The sequence below is a fragment of the Convolutriloba macropyga genome, chromosome 6, assembly GCF_964194025.1.
Source record: "Convolutriloba macropyga chromosome 6, txConMacr16.3, whole genome shotgun sequence".
NCBI lineage: Eukaryota > Metazoa > Xenacoelomorpha > Acoela > Convolutidae > Convolutriloba > Convolutriloba macropyga.
The window spans coordinates 4,797,406-4,818,178 of record NC_134473.1 but is presented as its reverse complement, the minus strand read 5'-3'; the positions used below and the strand labels follow the sequence as shown (position 1 = coordinate 4,818,178).

Sequence of the window (20,773 nt, the reverse complement as noted above, 5' to 3'; positions counted from 1 at the left end):
CGTGCGCCTGTGGTGCGTAAAAGATATAAGCCCACTAAGCTGGGGGGAGGGGCAAAACAGAATAGATCCCGAATTTCGAGAACGCAGTTTTCGAAAAAAAACACTTTTTGACAATTGTGAATTGGAACAAGATTTTGGCCAATTTCGACATAATTCTAGTCGTTGCAATGCGAACTTGAATAGCTTTTTTGCTATTATGTGTTCCCTGCATTTAGAATTCAAATTCATAAAAATTCCAAAGTTAGTTTAGAGAAAAAAATCTGATACTTGCCCATTTATGGACATTGTGAATCGCATATTAATTTTTTCAAAATATCAATATTTGACTATTTTATGGCTGTTTAATTACTCTCAAGTGACAGCAATTATATTAGTTCTGCAGTCTTTTCTGATGCGATTTTTTGCTTGATCTATTTCTTCATGCTTTTGAGTTCGCGGGTGACCTTTATCACGTTTGATTTCTCCATTTCTACTTTCACTAAATTGCTCATTCAGAATTGATGACCCAAAATCAATCAATTGAGGACATGGTTTATGATAATCGTTTAAACCATCATTTTAAGCCCGTTAAAATGATTACCGCTAAAGAACGGCACAATTTACTCTCGGCTGTCGTTTGAGCGCAATGCGGCTGTTTTTATTGTTCCGACCCCTCTTGAGGAGGGAGGAACTATATACTCATGGGTTTTTTTGTTCAGACAGTTTTCGCTGATCGATATGTTCATCGTTGAGACCGGTATCATTAGAAAGTTCGTCCAGCGTAGAATATGGAATTAAAAAGATTTTTTTTATTTTCGTTTTTTACAGGGAGTTATCGGGGTTTAAACTTTGAGAAAAGTAGAGTGAATTCCGTCAATTTTATTCACATTTTCCGGAATTTTCGTTAATTTTGCTAAAATTTGTTTAAAATTTTTATGAATAGTGTTGTCGATTTTATTTTATAAGACAAACAAAGTATTTTTGATTATTTTGATTTAATTTTTTGCCAAAAATTCTGGCTAAATATTTCAAAAACCAACGTTTTTCATCAAAAACAGCACGAAATAAGCTTCTTTAGTCCACTTTGATTAAATTTGCCGGAAGTACAACCCCAAACAACACTAATACAATCTTTATATACTCAAAAGAGGTCTATTCCTACTTCAACTTCTGTTGAGAGTGCCCTGTAATTAAAACTTTGCCGTTTTTAATTGCTCTCAAAAGAAGTTTGTAGCAATTATATTAGTCCTGTTGGTCTTTTTTTTTATGCGATTTTTCGCTTGACCGATTTTTCGTCTGACGCTTTTGACTTTTTGTCCGCAAAAACGGGATAAACAGGTAGCGCCCAGCGGGCATTAAGTGCTCTTAGAGCCTTTCAGCTCTGTTTCAGCTCAAACTGTTTTGGAGACTTAAACTTATGGTGTGAAGGGCGGTTCTGAGAGGTTGAGAACCCCCCCCCCCGTTGACCCCCATCCCCACCGCGCTGTTGCCCCCCAACCCAGTGTTGCCCCCATCAGCCTTCAGTGCACCCCCCGTGGCTAGCTACTGACGAAGCCAACCGCTCGCCGGTCGTTTGAGAGCAATTCGCCCGACGTTAGTCGGTTATGTTTTGCTAACTTTACTCATTGATTATCAAAAAACGCAGAATATAGTTTTGAGTTATTAACTAACAAATTATTTCTATCTATAACACTCGAAAATTTAAGTGTTTCTAATGGACGAGAAGCATTAGCAGGGCTAGTTTTGGAACAACCTTGGACTGCTACAATCCAAAAAGAATTCGGATTGTAATTTATCTTTTTTATATTAATTAAAGAACCGATTTCATCAAATCAAAGCTCAGGAGTGATAGGTTTAATTGGCTTCCTATGCAACTCAAAGCTAATACATTTAGTTTTTAATTTTAAGCTTATGGTCGTTTTGACTTAAACAATTGATAAATAATTGATTTTTAAATAAATAATAGCTTAATGAAATTTTCCTCTTTTTTTTCTTAGTTTGGTCAACTTTTAGCTTAGTGTCAGCAAAGAAAGAATGCTTCTTTTTCTATTGATTTAAATTTAAATATCTTTTGCGGTTTTAAGCATTAGGTTATTTGTTTTTGGCTTTGATACTACCAGATTTTCTGTTTTGATATTTGCCAGTTTTTCACGTTTTCTAGTTTTGTCACATTATCACTTTATTGACAGTTCTCATATCACTTTATTGGCGTTCAAAATAAGGAACAATTGAACATGTAAAAATCCTGAAAGAAATAGATTATCATTTTAACGGCTTCGACACTTCTTTCTTGCAGAATTTAAATCAAATTTTTATTTTCTTCAGCTGTCGTTTTTACTTTGTCATTTTTGTCGTAAGAAGTTTCTAGTATAATGACAGGTTTCTTTGGCTTTTCATGGAAGAATAGATGGGACGATATTCTCATATTAGTAGATAGCTGATGGCTTTCATGACTTTGAAATTAATTGTTTTCCAAAATAAAAAAAACTTAACTTCGCAATTTTGTTATTTTTTTATTGTCTTTTCATTACCTAGTCTCGTTAATTACAGGTCAATATGACTAAATTGGTGTCAAGGGAAGGTTTTTAATGGGATTGGTGTCACAAAATTTAATATTTTTAAGGAATTTGTCATAACCTTACGGTCTTCGACACCTGTATTTCACAAAAAAGTTATTTGATTTTTGTCATATTAGACGTTCTTTTTGTAGACGCAAGACATATTCTGGATAATTGCAGGTCTCAAGGGCTTCCTTTGGACGAATAAACGAACCTATTTAATTATTTCATTTCGTAATTAATGGATTTTGATGACTTTTGCAAAAAAAGTCAAAAGTGTTACTTTTGCGCATTTTTTTCTTTGTCTACTTGTTATCTAGTCATTTTTGAAAGGCCACATACTAAATTATTGAAGTTTGAAGAAGGCGCAGTCGAACATATATAAGGCCAAAATATGGCTTTACGGCTTCGACACGTTTTCTCGCAAGTTTTAATTGAATTTTTGTTTGTTGTCTTTTTGTTATTCTTTTTAGCCGCATAAAAAATTGAATATGGACAGGTCTTAATGGCCTTCTATAGAAGCATTGGTGTTAATAAAGATATGGGATTTTTTTGATGGATTTCATTACTTTGAAATTATTTGTTTTAAAAAATAATTAATTTTTTGAGTTAACTGTTTTTGTTCTATTTGTTTAATTGTTACCAAACCTTTTTATGTACTGGTCCCTTATTTTTTCTGGTGATTCATAAGTTATTTTGTTTAGTTTCAGTTTTATCTGACGGTGTGTTGACTTTGTTTTTAAGTTTTATTTTTTAAAACGGACATAAAGTTTTTGATGTAATCAATGTGTGTTATTGTTGTTTGATTTTGCTGTTCGTCTTAACTCGCTTTTTTTAATATTGGCACATCTCATCAATCTAGTAGATCATTTTTTTACTCCACTGATTATTTGCTTTGGAGGCTATGTTTTTGTTCACACTTTATTTTTTTGAAATATACTTAGGCTTTTTTGGGTTTTTTTTGGGGGCGGTTTTTGGGATTCCCAAAAATAATTTTCGGGTTTTTCTATCTGTTCCTCATTTGGTAGATAATTATGTCAAAATTGTGGATGAGCGGGGTCGGAACCTTATGTGCGATTGCACATTACCGAGCCTCCTTGTCTGGTTATATTTTAGTCAAATTGCGACAAATTAATTGAGATATGGCCTTTGATATAAGCTCATTTTTAACGTTTTATTGGGAAAACTGGTTGATTTCTGTTCAAATTTGCAAATTAGAGTCAACTGTGTATTAGGAGAATATCGTGACATATTTTAGGAAGACAAAGTTGTACCGAGAAAGACAAAAGTAGTCTGATCCGTCTGTAGTATCTTCTAAAACTGTCTGCTGGCACAGTTCATTGTTTTTGACATTAATTGAAAACTGGTAATCTGAAAAGAAATCGGGGGTCTCATAATATTCTATAAAACTTTTTCGTAATATCTTTTTTTTGGGCTCAATTGGACTGTGATAAATGAAAGATGGTAAAAGTTTGTTGTGCATTTTGGCGAAACTAGTTTTCGTTATTTTTAATCAAAATTTGTGTCTTTTTAAACTGTATTGTTGCAAATTGAGCCAAGTTCTAAAAATGATTTTACTCTGCTGCTCTTATGTCACAGTCTTTGGTAATCAAACAGTTTTGCTATTTGCTGTATTCAACGGGTATATTTAATTTTTGTCTATTCTTGAGGCCCCTTATGAAAAAGTAAGTTTTTTGAAAGCTTTATATTTGTCTCTTTATAAAATTTTTTTCAGCCTAATAAGAATGATAGCGAAGTCAAATGAAACAGACCAGAAAGTTTTACTGATTAGAAACAGCTTTCCCAAATTATGGTGCATCAAATCATAGGAGGAAATTTAAACTTTAGGGTGAACTTCCTGGTATCATCTCCCATTCAATATTCCATTGTTTTCCTAGTCGGTTTTTGGCGAAGAATTACTTTCAAAAATTTTTGTGCAAAAAATGGAAATGAGCTCCTGATAAGTCAATAAGTTGAGCTAAGCTGCAATTTTGTGGTTTGTGAGTTAGAAGTCAACGGTATCTGGCGGTTTTCGCGTTAGAAACTACGGACATATGAGATATATTTGCATTAAGTCAGAAATGACATAGGTTTCTGGCTTTTAATAGCCTCTGCGAGCAGTTGCCAACGGTCATTTTTGCGCTGTTTATTTTTTACAATCCAATTATAATAATAGGTAAGCTTGAAATTTTAGATGTTCGACTTCTAGAAGGCTAATTGATAAGCTCAGAGCTGAAAATCATTCAAAGATCTAAAATATCAGTTTATGTTGGAAATAGTGTCACCGCAGAAATTCTACGAAACCCACACCATCGTGAGATTTTGGGTCTCTCGACAATCTCCTAAAAAGTATGGTTAAATTCTTCATTGCAGGGTATTTTTCTTCACTTTGATTCTAAGGCTGAGTTCTTAAGTTCATTTTCGAACTTAGGTTTTTCTAATTTCTGCAACAGTTTATTTAACTTTGGTTCTGAGGCTGCGTTCATTGTTTTTTCGATCTTTCTAATTTCAGTGACAATCTTGAACATGTCAATTGTTCATTGTGACCTTGACACGAAAAACTGCACATACTAAATTAGATATATTTGTGGTGGCTAATATTCTCTACATCGCGGTTCTTTCACCCTTGCCGTCAGGTGTTAGGGTTCAGGTCATGAAAACAAAAAACCGTGCCTCATAAGTTTTCAATCCTTTGAACAAAGCAATCTTGGAGTGTAGTATTTCCTTGTAACTATCATTAAACCGGAAACTATAAAACTAAAGTTGGCGCAGGGCAAAAATTTGCGTGTCGAAAATTCGATAAAAATCTTACAATGATCATTGTGCCTTATAATTGCGATTTCCACCGCTTTGAAGTCTTCTTTTCTATTCGCTATCAGTGCAAATAAACTCGAATGATTGTAGATAAAGTCTTGTGATAACCTAACGTAGTTTGTCCACGAGATCTCCCCTGAAAATGAATAAAATTTTTGCATGTTTGGTAAACACTTTACCGGGGTTTCTCTTGTTCTTTGCGCTGTGCAATAGAAGAGGCTGGCAGTAGAATAGGCTCAGAAAAGATGACCTTTTATTGAGAAGCAATTGTTACGTTTATTGTGATCGTACAGAGGCGGAAAACCCCAAGGTCTTTCTGTTGACAAAATACTCAAAGCCCCCAACGAACATATTAAAGGGAGAGAAGTGGAATTTGGCCCCAGACGACTTGTTGAAGTCAAAAAAATTTGAGAAGATCGACCCCCACAGGGTCACGAATGGAGTTATGGTAAAAAACCAATAATAACAGCTGGCGCTAACTTTCCAGCTCCATGACATCAGTGTAAAAACGTTTGTTTGGTCCGGATTGCTGTTAAGTTCATCACAGATATAGACACCTTACTCGGTCGTTTTTTGTCGTCAAAGTCAATAAACATCACCTTACTGTTTCTTATAAACATTAATGCCCTCACTCAGAGATAGAAGTTCAAGAGATGATTTCTGCTTGTAAAGCGTCTTCCTTAAAAAATACCTCGACTGTGGTTAATTTTCTCGAAGCAAATTCCTTATTTAAGGTGTCTCAGCCAAACGATGTACTTGTGCTGGACGTAGTTGAATCAAATGGATTTTATGACCTGAATAGAGTGGAAAAGTCAAGACGGCTGTTATTAATAAAAGGGGTGCTGCCGTAAATTTTGCAGAGGAGACAGGACTTCACGATCTGCAGGACCTCTATTTGCAAACCGAAAATCCTCCCGTGACTTTGCCGGGAGCTCCGCGGGTCTCGTCTTTCTGAAGCGCATTGTTGATAAGAGGATAAGAAAGAAAGCACCCATTTCTGATCAGAGTATTTAATTCATCAATTTCGTCTTCAGACAGTCACTGTATCACAACAATACAAGATTAGTTGAGATTTGAAAAACAATTTATCATTTATTTTTTTTTCTGTAAAAGATAAATAGGAAGAGGCGAAGAGTAACTACAGCAGGGATAGACTAAAACTCCTGTTTTATTACTGGCTTTATCAGATGGGTCAGTGTGGAATATATTTACAGGATATTGAGCAAAGAGTACTAATTTCGCCATTAATCGGGACAACAAGAATTTCCTCCAAAGGAGAATGAAGAAACAACCTCTGGAATCTCTCTAAGTTCAATCTTCTGTAGAATTGGACATCCTCGTCGCCGCTATGGAAGCACCAAACATGGACCCAAATGCTGAAAACGAGAATATGTAAGGAGCAGAGCTGTTTCTAGGGGGATGAGGTACCCCCGGAGCAAGAATACATAACTCTCAATGTTCTCAATTCCCACAGAGGATCCGCTCCAACATACGAGTACGAGGGAACAAAATCCAGATGAACTATTTTGGTCAACCAATCGTACAAGATACCAGCCTTGGTGGGTCGGGAAAAGCGATGCCGAAGATGAGGATGACGAACCACCGCCACGACGAGATGACCCAGCAACCCCCAAGGCCGGAAGATCAACCAAACTATGAGCCGCCTCAAGATACCTCAGACGATTCAATTTGAGGGCCCTTCATCCACAACCATTGAGCTATGTGTTCTCGCGTCCCCCTTCCTTCCTCTTCAACGCGAGAACAAAATTATTCGAACGTGTCACAATAAACGGCAAACGTCTCAGGTCGGCAACTTATACTCCTCTAATAGCTTCAATCGACTTCGGAGATAAATTTGTTAAAATTTTATCTCAAGGTTTTCGCTTAGTTTTGGATTTCATTTCAAATTCACCTCGAAAGAAATCGCCAGCATCTCAAAAAATTACTTGTAACTGGGACATTGAAACAAATTATTACTCGACCACTCCGTGAAAACATTGCAAAGTGGATCACCAGCTCCTTTGAAGCTGAGCTCGCCAGCAAAGATATAAAGTGGATGTTCAACCCTCCCATCGCCCCACAGGGTGATAACAGAGAGAAGTTGGTACAAAGTTTCAAGGGCGTGTTGTATACTATTTTTGGCACGCGTCGTCTCACGCATTATGTTGCAAACTAGCTTTTGTCTCGTGGAGCATCTCAATTCGCGTCCGCTAACGTCCGTAAGCTCTGACCCTAGCAATTGGAATCCTTTAACGCCCAACGATTTTCTATTGGGTGAATATTCTACCGGTGTTACGTCTCTTATTGGCAGTAATGAGTTTGATCATCGCAAATGCTATGCCCGCGCAGTCGTACTTTAAAGCTATTTGGTCCCAATGGAATAGAGAGTACGTACCGACGCTGAACCGACGTTAAAAGTGGTGGACGCCTGTCGAGCAACACCTTAAGACCGGTGATTTGGTCTGGGTAGTTGAAAAAGCCAACCCTAGGGGTTACTACCATACAGCTCGGATTGTAGAACTCCTTTACGGCTCCGATAGCGTCGCATGCTTCGCTGTCTTACGTAATTCGACCTGTTCACTCGTCCGCCCGTTTGTGAAGCTTGCACCGATTTGCCCTACTTCGTCCGGAGGATGTTACCGGGCCGTAGGATGTTACCTAGTAAATAAAAACACGTAAATAAAAATCAGAACAAAGATCCGCTTCAATGCGTTGCTTGACTTAGCTTCGAAAGCTTTTTGATTAAATGGAAAAGATGAGTAGCTACAGGAGTGTTAGACAAAAACTCCTTATATTTTGATCTAGTGGTTTTTCATCTGAAACAGAGACAGAGTGGACTAGATTCGCTGGCTGTTAAGCCAAGAGTGCATTTTCTGGCGTTGAAAGGGGAACGGTCAACCACGACCGATACTAAAGTAGTGGGACCATTGTTGGAGCGCTGCATCGCGGGGCAATCTAAGCTGCCGAACACGTGGCCACGGGACTTTTGCCATCTGCTGCGTCAGCAGCCTTAACTGCCGAACCCATGGACATGGAAAACTTGCTCTAAGCTAAGTCAGCAACTCTTTCTACAGCTGTATCCTAGTTAAATGCGCACTCAGGTTATTTGGAGCCAAATTTAAGGCGGTCAGGTAAATTGACCTTCCACCAAAGTTCAACTCAGCGAATTGTAACTCAGTCTAGCCGTTCAGTGTTTTCTTGTCCGAGAGAAAAGACTGAGCGAGATAAAAGACGTTCTCTCTTTCCGTTCAGCCTGTTCTCTCAATCAGTATCTCTCACTCCGACAGCGGTATCTTCGACAAAGGTAACGGAGTGACCATCACTAGCTGAGCTCGTGACTTCACCCATAGCATCTTCAACGGTCCTCTCAGATAACTCGGAAGAGATATTACGATGACGTATCCTGCGTTCAGAGAAAAACCGATTTACTCCTACTGTCTATCGCCACATAAGACTGTGTCCAAACTGAAACACAGAGCTCGTATAACCGTATTACGAAGTTTCTGTCGAATATTCATCTCTTCTATGCTTGTATTATAATAGCGTGATTTTGTTTTGATTTTTACTTATTGGCCTGAGCGTAATTTGTTTTTATAGCTGAATGAAGTCGCTTTTTCAAGGACTTCATTTATTGTTTTGGTTTCTTCATGTCAGATTTATTCATTTATGGTTACTGCTAGTGTAGCAGTGGAAATACTGAATGTGCACCTCCAACCATTCAGAGACTGAGAAGACACTATTCTCTTTTATATAGAGAGAACTGAACTAACTGAAGTCAGTCTATTAGTTAGATACACCATGTGTATAACATTGACTCCGTTGCTATACTTCTTAACCACCGTAATAAAAGAAGTTTACTCTCAGTGTTTTACTGAGTCGGTTAGTCTGAGAGATATAGGTAAGCCTACTTTGCGCGCAGAAATAAGTAGCCCTAGCTCTTTATACTAAAAGGCTGTAAAAGGAGCCCACATCGGGTCTGCCTTACTAGATGGGTCCCTAACCTCTGCTGAAGCGGCATGAAAAAGAGACAATTGTTTTGGATGGAATCAAGCAGGTTTATGGTTTGTTCAAGAACAGAAGTTACTGACCTGATGGCACCACTACCCAATCAGAAACCCGTGGAAGCTGTTTTTTTACACGCTTCCTGCCAAAAGGAGTCTGACCTTAGCGTGGGTGCTCATGAGAGTCCTGGAGGAATAAGTTTCATGTTCAAGTAATTTGTAAGCAAAATTTTATAGAAACAGCAGCCAATATCAAGCGCTTAATTGCCTCAATTAAAAAATACCTCTACTGTGGTTATATTTCTCCTCGAGGAAATTCCTTATTTTACCCTTTTTCTTCAGAATTGCTGACGTGTACAGACCGCACAATGATGTTGCCCGGCAACTGTCAGACGCCGTCAGCAATTAGTTGGTGCTTTTGTATGACGCTTTTGTTGTTACCTATTCAAATAATGCGTGATGTTTTTAATAGCTTCCAGGCAATAGCTGGGGCTATTATTTGTCTCATCGTGGTTTGTCTTATAATACAAGGGTTTGGATTAGATTGGTGCTCTGTTTTTTCTAACACAAAGTTAATTAGTTTCGTGAAGTAAAATGTTTGCAGGGCAGGCTGATTCAGAGGGCTCTTTTTGCTCAAAGAGGTCAATTTTGCAGTTTTTTAGACCTGAGTTTTTAATTGCTCTCAAAGGAAGTTTGTAGCAATTATATTAACCAGTGGTCTTTTTTTCGATTTTTCACTTGACAATTTTTCGTCTGACTCATTTGACTTTTCGTCTTTAAAAACAGGATAAACTGGTAACGCCCGGAGGTCATTAAGGTCTCTTAGATCCTTTCAGCCAACTAGGCTCTGAGTGTGCAATTCAACGAAACTGTTTTGAAGACATTTTCTTGGTGTGATGGGCGGTTCTTGGAGATGGACCCCTCCCCCCACTTTGCACCCCTTGAACTTTACTGCCACCCTCTCCCTGGACGCCCTCCCCTCACATCAGCCCCCTCGATCAATCCTGAATATCGTTCCACCCGTAACCAAGCGCCTTGCGCTCGACCCCCCCCCCCCCCCCCCGTGCGCTTACTAAATGTCCTAAAGCCTCGAATGCAGAAGATGGAGCTCTTTAAGAGATCGGATGTGATTTTTATCCTTAGATGACATGATTGTTGAAAAATCTAAAATTTCGATGATGACATGGCTGTACTCAAGTTAAAACAACAAACCAATAGTAGCGTGACACAATTTTTTATCAATTTGTTTTTTGTTATCGATTTATTAGAAACGATTATTATCCAATTTTTATCTCTACTAATTAGATGCGAGTTATTTTCTTGTTGGTTCTATTTCTTTTCACCCCGATTATTTCAATCCCGAGTAATTTATTATCAGTGCACCCCCCCCCCCCCCGCTTTATCATTTTCCCCTCAGTTTAGTGGTCGGCATTATAAGCATGTTTTGATTCAAAGCTAAACTGTTATTTGGGTAGAGAACTTTAAAAATTCGCAGGTAATCAATTTTTAGAAACAAAAGTAGCTTGTTTTCTGTGGCAAAACTTATGCTCATCGTCAATTTTCAGATTGGTGGTTAGATATAGATAGTTTTTGGAAGTCTTATTGTCTTTGCAGTTTTTCTCATTATATTTCATTTTTAACACCATATCATTTCACCTCTCAAATAAGCATTCAGCATTACAAGCATGTGTTCTCATAACTAAATGGATATTTTATTCCCATGGCTCGTTGCGTTACTGTCCCGTTGCGGTACACATTAGGCCTTGCCATATAATTTTGGTACCATTTTTAATAGCACCGATTATATGAAGATCAAAATCGAGGTGAAATGAGAGCTGTGAAATAATCGGTTTGGAATAATTAACGGTTAAACAAATATGGTTGAAAAAGAGGACAGTGTTTTGATGTCATATCTAAACAGTTTGGATATTTTTTTCAAGGTTGAAATGGGCAGATCAGCGAGCAAGTTATCGACTCCAAAGTTGCAAGAATATCTAGAAAAAACAGCTTTCAATGAGAGTGAAGTGAGAATGTGGTACAGATATTTCATGCACGACTACCCAGAGGGGAAAATGAACCAGCATGACTTTCAACAAGTTTACAGAGTATTTCACCCTGATGGGAAACCAGACCAATTTGCAATGCATGTGTTCCGCGTATTTGACAGAGGACAAAAAGGCCACTTAACATTTGATGATTTTCTTCTATCCCTCAATATAACAGCACGAGGTGAGCAGATTTTTTATTCACTGATGTTTAATTGCTCTTGAACGAAGTTCATAGTAATTATTGTAAACGTGTTGGTCTTTTTTATGCAAATTTTTTGCTTGACAATTTTGCGCTTTTCTTCTAGAACATTCTTTGACTTCTCAAGTGACTTTTTCACGCTTTCGTTCTTCATTTTTGAGTGATCTCTATTGCTCTCACTCTGAAGTAAAGCTTGTTGCTAATATAAAGTCGGTTGCAGCAAAGCAAAGACAAGGACATGAAAACCGAGTGGTCAGTGCATCAGGTTATGGATCGGGAGGTCAGTGGTTCGAATCCCGGCGGGGTGAAATGTTTTTCCACCCGCCTGTTGTTCGAGAGCAATTCTTCCGACATTAGTTGGTTTATTTTTATGAAAATAATTGGAATGGACCCCCCCCCACATGCTAGAATGCATCCTTTTATAACTGATATTTAATTGTTTTCGAACGAAGTTTGAGCAATTATTGTAAACGTGTCTTTTTTATTCTTCGCAATTTTTTTGCTTGACCCTTTTGCGCTTTTGTTTTAGAACTTTCTTCGCTCTCGAGTTACTTTTTGATACTTGACCTGTTGCTTTTTGCGTGATCTTATTTGCTCTCATTCAGAAATTAAGTATGTTGCTCAAACAAAATTGATTGTAATATAATGGGTTGCAAGAAGACGATAGACGAGTGGTTAGTGCGGCAATGTGGCAAGCATGAGATCATGGGCCCGGACCTATTCCCAGTACAAAATTTTTGCTCCCATTAACAATTTATCGACGCTACTTTCATCTATGAATTGAATTGCCCCGCCTGTCGTTCGACATCTTCCAGGGTCGGTTCTTTTCTTTAAAAATTTATCTGGGCTACACCCTATGGAACCAAAATGCCCCGCCTGTCTTTTAAGAGCAATTTGTCGAACGTTAGTCGGTGCATGTTTAAATTGGTCTCTAATGTAACAACAATAGTTTTTTGCATGGCGTTTTCTGCAGTTATGTCTAGCTCAAAGATGTTTTTCAGTTATGGTGTATTACCGGATAATCTTATTTTGTGAGACCAGGTATTCAATTAACGCTGTTTGAGTGGAATTGTCGGGGTTTTAAAGTTTTTTGACCATCGGTTAATCTTTTTTTGTCCGTTTCAATACCTCCTATGAATATGACCGTTTTTTTCGCAGATTTGTTTTTGAAAATATTTTGCGTAATGGTGTACTTTTGTTTTGAAGTCCATAAATGGTTGTTGAAAAAGTTAACACTATTTCTGCAAAATGTTGACCATTTTTAGAGAATTTGCATATTTGTTTCATAAAAACTGGCGCAAAATCAATTGTTAATAGATAATTCTTTCTATATTTCTAAAAATCTTAAGAATCAAAAAAGAAATTATGGCTTCAAATATCCAGTAAATTGGTCTGTTAATTACAATTTTGTGAATTTACTGAGCAAGAATAATCAAGAAAATTGTGGAAACTTCACCATATGCCTTGTAGTATCCTTTTGGGTTTCATTAAAAATTTTGAATGAAGTTACCTATTTGCAGAACTTCGTGCTTAGAACAATTTTTTCAATGGTTTGTTTCATTAGAGGTGACTTGTAAAAGAAGTTTTTAAATGTTTTTTGTTATGCTCTTTTTAGTTCTTCTCTTTACATATAAAATCATGTTTTTCTTTATCCACATCGTTTTATGCTATGGAAAGTGACGTGCCTTAGATATTACTTTCTTGCATAAATGGGCAAATTCTCTGATAGTGATTTTTGTTAAGTTTACTAGCGCTCTTGCCAATGAATTTTCGTGATTATAAAGCAAAAGCGTTATCGCCCGTTATACTTTTTGTTCGGACAAGGCGTGCAATTTTTTGCAGAACAATTTAAATGAAAATTTGTTTGAATCATTGTGAATTTGATTTCCTAGCGTTCTAACGTTTGTCAGTTTGACATTCAATTTAGCCTATCACTTTTCGTATTCAAAACGTAATGGGCGAACTCATTACCGAGCTTCTTTGTTTGATTTGAGTAGTAATTTTTATCGAATGTATCTCTAATTCCATAATCTACAATTCCACCATTTTTGTAAATTATCAAAATGTTTTTCCTAATCTATTAATTTTAAACTAGGAATTCATGGAAGATCATTTTGCTACTTATATATACATAACACGTCTACGAGTACGAAGCTAGAATTATTGGTATTTCAAAACAACAAAACATTTTAAAGCACCAGAACTGTTTCAATAGTTTAATTTCATTCAGGTACAAACGCGCAAAAGGTCCTGTGGACATTTGCTCTTTACGACACAGACAGTGACAGTAAAATATCGAGAGATGAACTCCTAAATGTAGTAGACAGTATCTACCTGATGATTGGGAAGAACTACGCACACGATGAAGTGAGAAGGGAGGCTGCGACTAGCAAAGTCGAAAGTATGTTTGCTGCCATGGACATCGACAGAGACGACTTCATCAGTTTGGAAGAGTTTAGAGACGGGGTTGATGAAGACCCGAATATTCTCAGAGTTATTCAGCAAGGAATATAGAATATCAGGGAAGTAATGATAACAACTAACGTTTAGGTAGTTGGTTTTAGAAGCCAAATTGTGATATTTTCTATCCGCTGTAAATTGTACATATGTGAATTGATGACCAAATTATAGATACTCTATTTTTGAAAACAGAATGAAAATTTAAATTTATTAATTTTAAATTAACACTGGTTGTAAAAATCTGTTTTGAGAAACAAGTCATTGAACTCTGAATATTACGCTTAATAGGTAAAATTGTTTTATAACCAACAGGGTCGTAAAATTGCCTCAAAGTGTTGAATTTTACAACTGAATTGCTAACCAGTCGATTCTTGTTTTCTGAAAAGTATCTCAAGTATGATTTGTCCGTTTGGTGAGAATCCGTTTAGATTTTTGAATTAACTTTTTCGTAGAGTTTTGTATTTTTGTCGTTGGAAGGCCTCTAGCTGGGGACTGACTAGCGCCCAAAAACCTATCAAGATTCCGAAAGATTTATTTGGTAGTTCCTCTTGTTGTAGGGAGCGTATTGTGTTGTCCCCAAAAATGTTGCTCTCTCGGCTGATTGAAAACTTCACTCGGGATAATTGAATTAATAATCGAAATATGTAATACCAGCAACAAGTAATGTTATAGCCAGGGACAGTTAATTAAGTAAATTCAACAATCAAACAGAATTTTTCTATCAAAACATTAATGGTCCACACTGACTCAAACCAATTCAATCACTCTCCGCAAGTATCCACAAATCCGTCACTATATTTCCTATCCCAGAAAACTAAAATAAGTTCTGCCTCCCAGTAGCTATGTTAATGGCCAGAAACTTATAATCTTCGCAAGCAAAAATTTTGAATAACTGCAGTTTCACTCACTGCAACTGCGAAACTATGTTCTTTCGCAAGTAACTCACTAAACAACTGCAATTTTCTCACTCTGAGAACCAACTGCTCCAATTGAGTGTTCTCTCTCTCAATTTTCACTGAGACACCGCTGTTCTTCAGTTTTGTAAGTCTCTCTCTCTCTCTCTCTCGGACTCGCTCTCTCGCGTCTGCTCGTTTTCCTTGTGCTTAAGGGTACTCAACCTTATCAGTTTTCATCAGAAAAACGTAACGTGTCGTTCCTACTAGAACATTTTGACCTAACGTATAAGTGCGATTGTGGGCGTAAAAGTTTGGTGACAAGATGCAATTTATCTTAGGTAGATGTTTGCTCAATTTGACCGGAATTTCGTGAAGAACTCGCTTTGATAAGTTCAAGATCCAACAAATTTTATGGTTCATGTTCAACAGTTCTCATACAAGTACATGCATTCTGTTTTTATCCTTTTCCATGTTACTGATACTTCTCTGCTTTAGCCCATGAATACGTTTGCTCCCCCTGTGGATCTAGCAATGTTTGTTTTAACCATTTTTTAACTATTTTCTTATAATCATAATGACAAAACAATCAGGGAAAATTAAGATCTTTCTACCTTTATCTTTGTACAATATTCGTTAGCGTTAATGCCATTAAGCTGAAAAATAACCAATTTGCGTTCTTCGCGTTTGAATATCGTTTCTGCTAGATATTTTGATTCTGGTAAGATTGTTGTTTCTTTCATAGAAGAACAAAAAAATCAGTTATCGCCTCTTTTTCAAATTGTTTTAAAAGCCAAAATGAACGGTTTCAGAAACCGGAAAAGCCCGCTGTTCTTCTCATTGAGTATGTAGTGGTCCGAAGAGTCACCAGTTAAATTTTGAGGTCAAATGGACTTCAAGTAGGATTTTCAGGACTTGCGGGATGTGGTGGAATTATGGACGCTTGATTTTCTAGCGTTTTAGTTTCTCTCTATCGGAATTTCTTCCAAACAGCCCTTGTGCTCTTCTGGACTTATCGATCTATTCACAAGAATACTTCGGAGCAATAATTAGTCCTATCTCAAACATCGAACTCACTTCGTAACTCGTTATTTCCACTAATAATTCTCTTGCAAACTTTTTGACCTTTTGAACTTCCAAAACCTCCTTTAGTTAGTGGTTTGTCTTAACAATAGTGATTCTCTCCACTGTGTAATAACTTAAACTATAAATATGTTTCTTTTACCTAGCTCTGTTTCAATTAAGTTCTGTAAATTTCCCAAATTTCGCCTGATATACTCAACTGTATGACAATTTGAAAATCAGAACACCAAAAATTTTTTGCCCTTTTTACTCAGATTTGTTCCGTATGCGCCCCTTATTCACAAATTCACTATGAAAATGTCATTCCACTGGATGCTCCTTATGATTACCTAAAGACATTTCATCCAAAACTACAACTATATAAATAACAAACAAGAATTTGATTCAGTTTCTTTTCTTAGTTTCAATTCTTCAGTCATTTCCTTTCAACCAAACTTCTGATCTATTTAATTGCGTTTTTATACCAAACCCGTCTAATTATTCTACAAAAAAAACAAAAACCTGGCCAATTACACCATAAAAGAACCATTTTTAGTTATCGAAATTCTTTTTTCTACCATTCACAAAATGAAAACAATTGGTAAGTGCTTTCTCTTCAAACAATGAAATTGGTGACAAGTACTGTTATCTGCTTTCCTTTGCTTTCTTTCTCTCATACTGTGGGTAATCATTAGATGCAAACAAATATCCTTTTTCCGGCAAAAATTCAATAAATTTGGCCGACAAATCCTTCAAAACATATCTTTTGTTTTTCTCCCTTCTTTAGCAGTAATTTTTTCTAGTTAGCATACCCATTACATCCTTCCTGAGAACACTAACTTGTATTTGCGTTATCAATAACCAATTTGCGTTCTTCGCGTTTGAATATCGTTTTTGCTAGATATTTTGATTCTGGTAAGAGTGTTGTTTCTTTCATAGAGGCACAAAAAAATCAGTTATCGCCTCTTTTTTTAATTGTTTTAAAAGCCAAAATGAACGGTTTCAGAAACCGGAAAAGCCCGCTGTTCTTCTCATTGAGTATGTAATGGTCCCAAGAGTCACCAGTTAAATTATGAAGTCAAATGGACTTCAAGTAGGATTTTCAGGACTTGCGGGGTGTGGTGGAATTATGGACGCTTGATTTTCTAGCGTTTTAGTTTCTCTCTATCGGAATTTCTTCCAAACAGCCCTTGTGCTCTTCTGGCCTTATCAATCTATTCACAAGAATTTTTCGGAGCAATAATTAGTCCTATCTCAAACATCGAACTCACTTCGTAACTCGTTATTTCCACTAATAATTCTCTTGCAAACTTTTTGACCTTTTGAACCTACAAAACCTCCTTTAGTTACTGGTTTTTCTTAACAATAATGATTCTTTCCACTGTATAATTACTTAAACTATAAATATGTTTCTTTTACCTAGCTCTGTTTCAATTAAGTTCTGTAAATTTCCCAAATTTCGCCTGATATACTCAACTGTATGACAATTTGAAAATCAGAACATCAAAAATTTTTTGCCTTTTTTACTCAGATTTTTTCCGTATGCGCCCCTTAATCACAAATTCACTCTGAAAATGTCATTCCACTGGATGCTCCTTATGATTACCTAAAGACATTTCATCCAAAACTACAACTATATAAATAACAAACAAAAATTTGATTCAGTTTCTTTTCTTAGTTTCAATTCTTCAGTCATTTCCTTTCAACCAAACTTCTGATCTATTTAATTGCGTTTTTATACCAAACCCGTCTAATTATTCTACAAAGAATCAAAAACCTGCCCAATTACACCATAAAAGAACCATTTTTGGTTATCGAAATTCTTTTTTCTACCATTCTTAAAATGAAAACAATTGGTAAGTGCTTTCTCTTCAAACAATGAAATTGGTGACAAGTACTGTTGTCTGCTTTTCTTTGTTTTCTTTCTTTCATACTGTGGGTAATCATTAGATGCAAACAAATGTCCTTTTTCCGGCAAAAATTCAATAAATTTGGCCGACAAATCCTTCAAATCATATCTTTTGTTTTTCTCACTTCTTTAGCAGTAATTTTTTTCTAGTTAGCATACCCATTACATCCTTCCTGAGAACACTAACTTGTATTTGCGTTAACAATAACCAATTTGCGTTCTTCGCGTTCGAATATCGTTTCTGCTAGATATTTTGATTCTGGTAAGAGTGTTGTTTCTTTCATAGAGGCACAAAAAAAATCAGTTATCGCCTCTTTTTTAAATTGTTTTAAAAGACAGAATGAACGGTTTCAGAAACCGGAAAAGCCCGCTGTTCTTCTCATTGAGTATTTAATGGTCCCAAGAGTCACCAGTTAAATTTTGAAGTCAAATGGACTTCAAGTAGGATTTTCAGGACTTGCGGGGTGTGGTGGAATTATGGACGCTTGATTTTCTAGCGTTTTAGTTTTTCTCTATCGGAATTTCTTCCAAACAGCCCTTGTGCTCTTCTGGACTTATCAATCTATTCACAAGAATACTTCGGAGCAATAATTAGTCCTATCTCAAACATCGAACTCACTTCGTAACTCGTTATTTCCACTAATAATTCTCTTGCAAACTTTTTGACCTTTTGAACTTCCAAAACCTCCTTTAGTTCGTGGTTTGTCCTAACAATAGTGATTCTTTCCACTGTATAATAACTTAAACTATAAATATGTTTCTTTTACCTAGCTCTGTTTCAATTAAGTTCTGTAAATTTCCCAAATTTCGCCTGATATACTCAACTGTATGACAATTTGAAAATCAGAACACCAAAAATTTTTTGCCCTTTTTACTCAGATTTGTTCCGTATGCGCCCCTTAATCACAAATTCACTATGAAAATGTCATTCCACTGGATGCTCCTTATGATTACCTAAAGACATTTCATCCAAAACTACAACTATATAAATAACAAACAAGAATTTGATTCAGTTTCTTTTCTTAGTTTCAATTCTTCAGTCATTTCCTTTCAACCAAACTTCTGATCTCATTAATTGCGTTTTTATACCAAACCCGTCTAATTATTCTACAAAAAAACAAAAACCTGGCCAATTACACCATAAAAGAACCATTTTTAGTTATCGAAATTCTTTTTTCTACCATTCACAAAATGAAAACAATTGGTAAGTGCTTTCTCTTCAAACAATGAAATTGGTGACAAGTACTGTTATCTGCTTTCCTTTGCTTTCTTTCTCTCATACTGTGGGTAATCATTAGATGCAAACAAATGTCCTTTTTCCGGCAAAAATTCAATAAATTTGGCCGACAAATCCTTCAAAACATATCTTTTGTTTTTCTCCCTTCTTTAGCAGTAATTTTTTTCTAGTTAGCATACCCATTACATCCTTCCTGAGAACACTAACTGGTAACCCCAAACTTGTAGCTACTTATGGGGAATAAATACTCACTTTTATTATAGCAAAAATTGCTATTAGAGGGTGCATTTTTGGGATTTGGGGGAGTTCTTAAATAATTATCGCTGCTTTTCTCAAAATCTTCCATTCTTTTTTTTCTGCTGTTATCATACTTTGTTCCTTTCGTTTAAGAGTTTTATTCTGACTGTTTCTGACAATTTGATCTTTTTGCAAAGCTAGTCTCTCTTTCGTTTGCTTAAAAAGCAGTTAGTCAATTCGCTCCAACATATCGCTTACGTTCAATCCTTTTGTTTACATAGTCAATATGCTCCAAATTCTGCTCCAAACAATTAGCTCCTAAACTATGCAAACCAACTAAACACTCAAAATCGAAGCTTCAATGTCATGTAAGTTCAACGGTTTGAAGTAGACATTTATAGACAAAGAGCAACGTAAATTGCTTCAACGAAAAAAAATGCAAAAAAGCTGACAATTTCTTCAAATTAATTCTCTTCAATCAATTAGTAATTTTAAGTATCTTTGAATGGTTTTTATCTAAAAGCTATGTAAAGACATCATTTCTATGAAGTGAGTACCTTCAGAAGTGAAACTTTTCTATCTTTTGAAGAGGATAAAACAGGATTATTATGAATAGCTTGAAAATTCCTGGTTCAAAGTTGCGCATAAACGAATTTGTTGTTCCAACCTTCTAAATTTACGAGGGGCGCGGCCCACTGTTTATATGGGGTCAGACTTCAGATCAGTAGTAATTTTCAGCCCGTTTTGGCCATTGCATGTCTCTGTGGTGAAAAAAAAATTTGTATCAGTCTATTCAGTTTTCGAGAACTTTAAACATGAACATCATCTCCGCGAGCATTTAATAAGTGAAAAATATTTTGATTTTTTTAAGTGCTCGAGGAGATCCTGAGGTTCAATCTGTTCGTTTTTCACGTTTTCATTTGGCGCATATACACTAAAATATATTGTTAATTGTTGAACTTATTTATCGGTTAGATTAGATAGGAAGATGGACTTATCAGATCTCGTATAATAGATACAACAAACTAATTTTTAAGAACAGCTGAGATTGAATAAAAAAGCTTTGGGAATTTCTAGATGTCCCATCAAAAATAAACGAAAATGAGCTTAAAAAATAAAAAAAAAAACTAATTTTATTCGGAGACAAATTTCAATATTCTTGCTGTGTGCTTGGGGTCAGCAGATGATGGGTATCCAGTTGCACCTTTTGCTTTTAATGAAAACAATTTGCTATTATTGTTCAAAACTCCCGTTTGCAATCATAATAAGAGATCGGGGTTAAAAAGATTGAGACTTCGGCTTTTTTGGTGAGTCAATTTTGACATGTCGATATCTTTTGCAATCACATGGCGGATTCTTATCATTTAAAACTTCAC

General features: G+C 36.1%; 1 protein-coding gene across 1 annotated transcript; it reads left to right on the top strand.

Annotated features, from left to right (window-relative positions):
- Nucleotides 1-11,262: 11,262 nt before the first annotated feature.
- On the top strand, nt 11,263-14,299 carry LOC142340703 (neuronal calcium sensor 1-like). Its single transcript, XM_075391400.1, has 2 exons — nt 11,263-11,581; nt 13,830-14,299. The coding sequence occupies exons 1-2, from the start codon at nt 11,299-11,301 to the stop codon at nt 14,111-14,113; spliced, it is 567 nt and encodes a 188-aa protein (XP_075247515.1). The 5' UTR covers nt 11,263-11,298; the 3' UTR covers nt 14,114-14,299.
- Nucleotides 14,300-20,773: the final 6,474 nt, after the last annotated feature.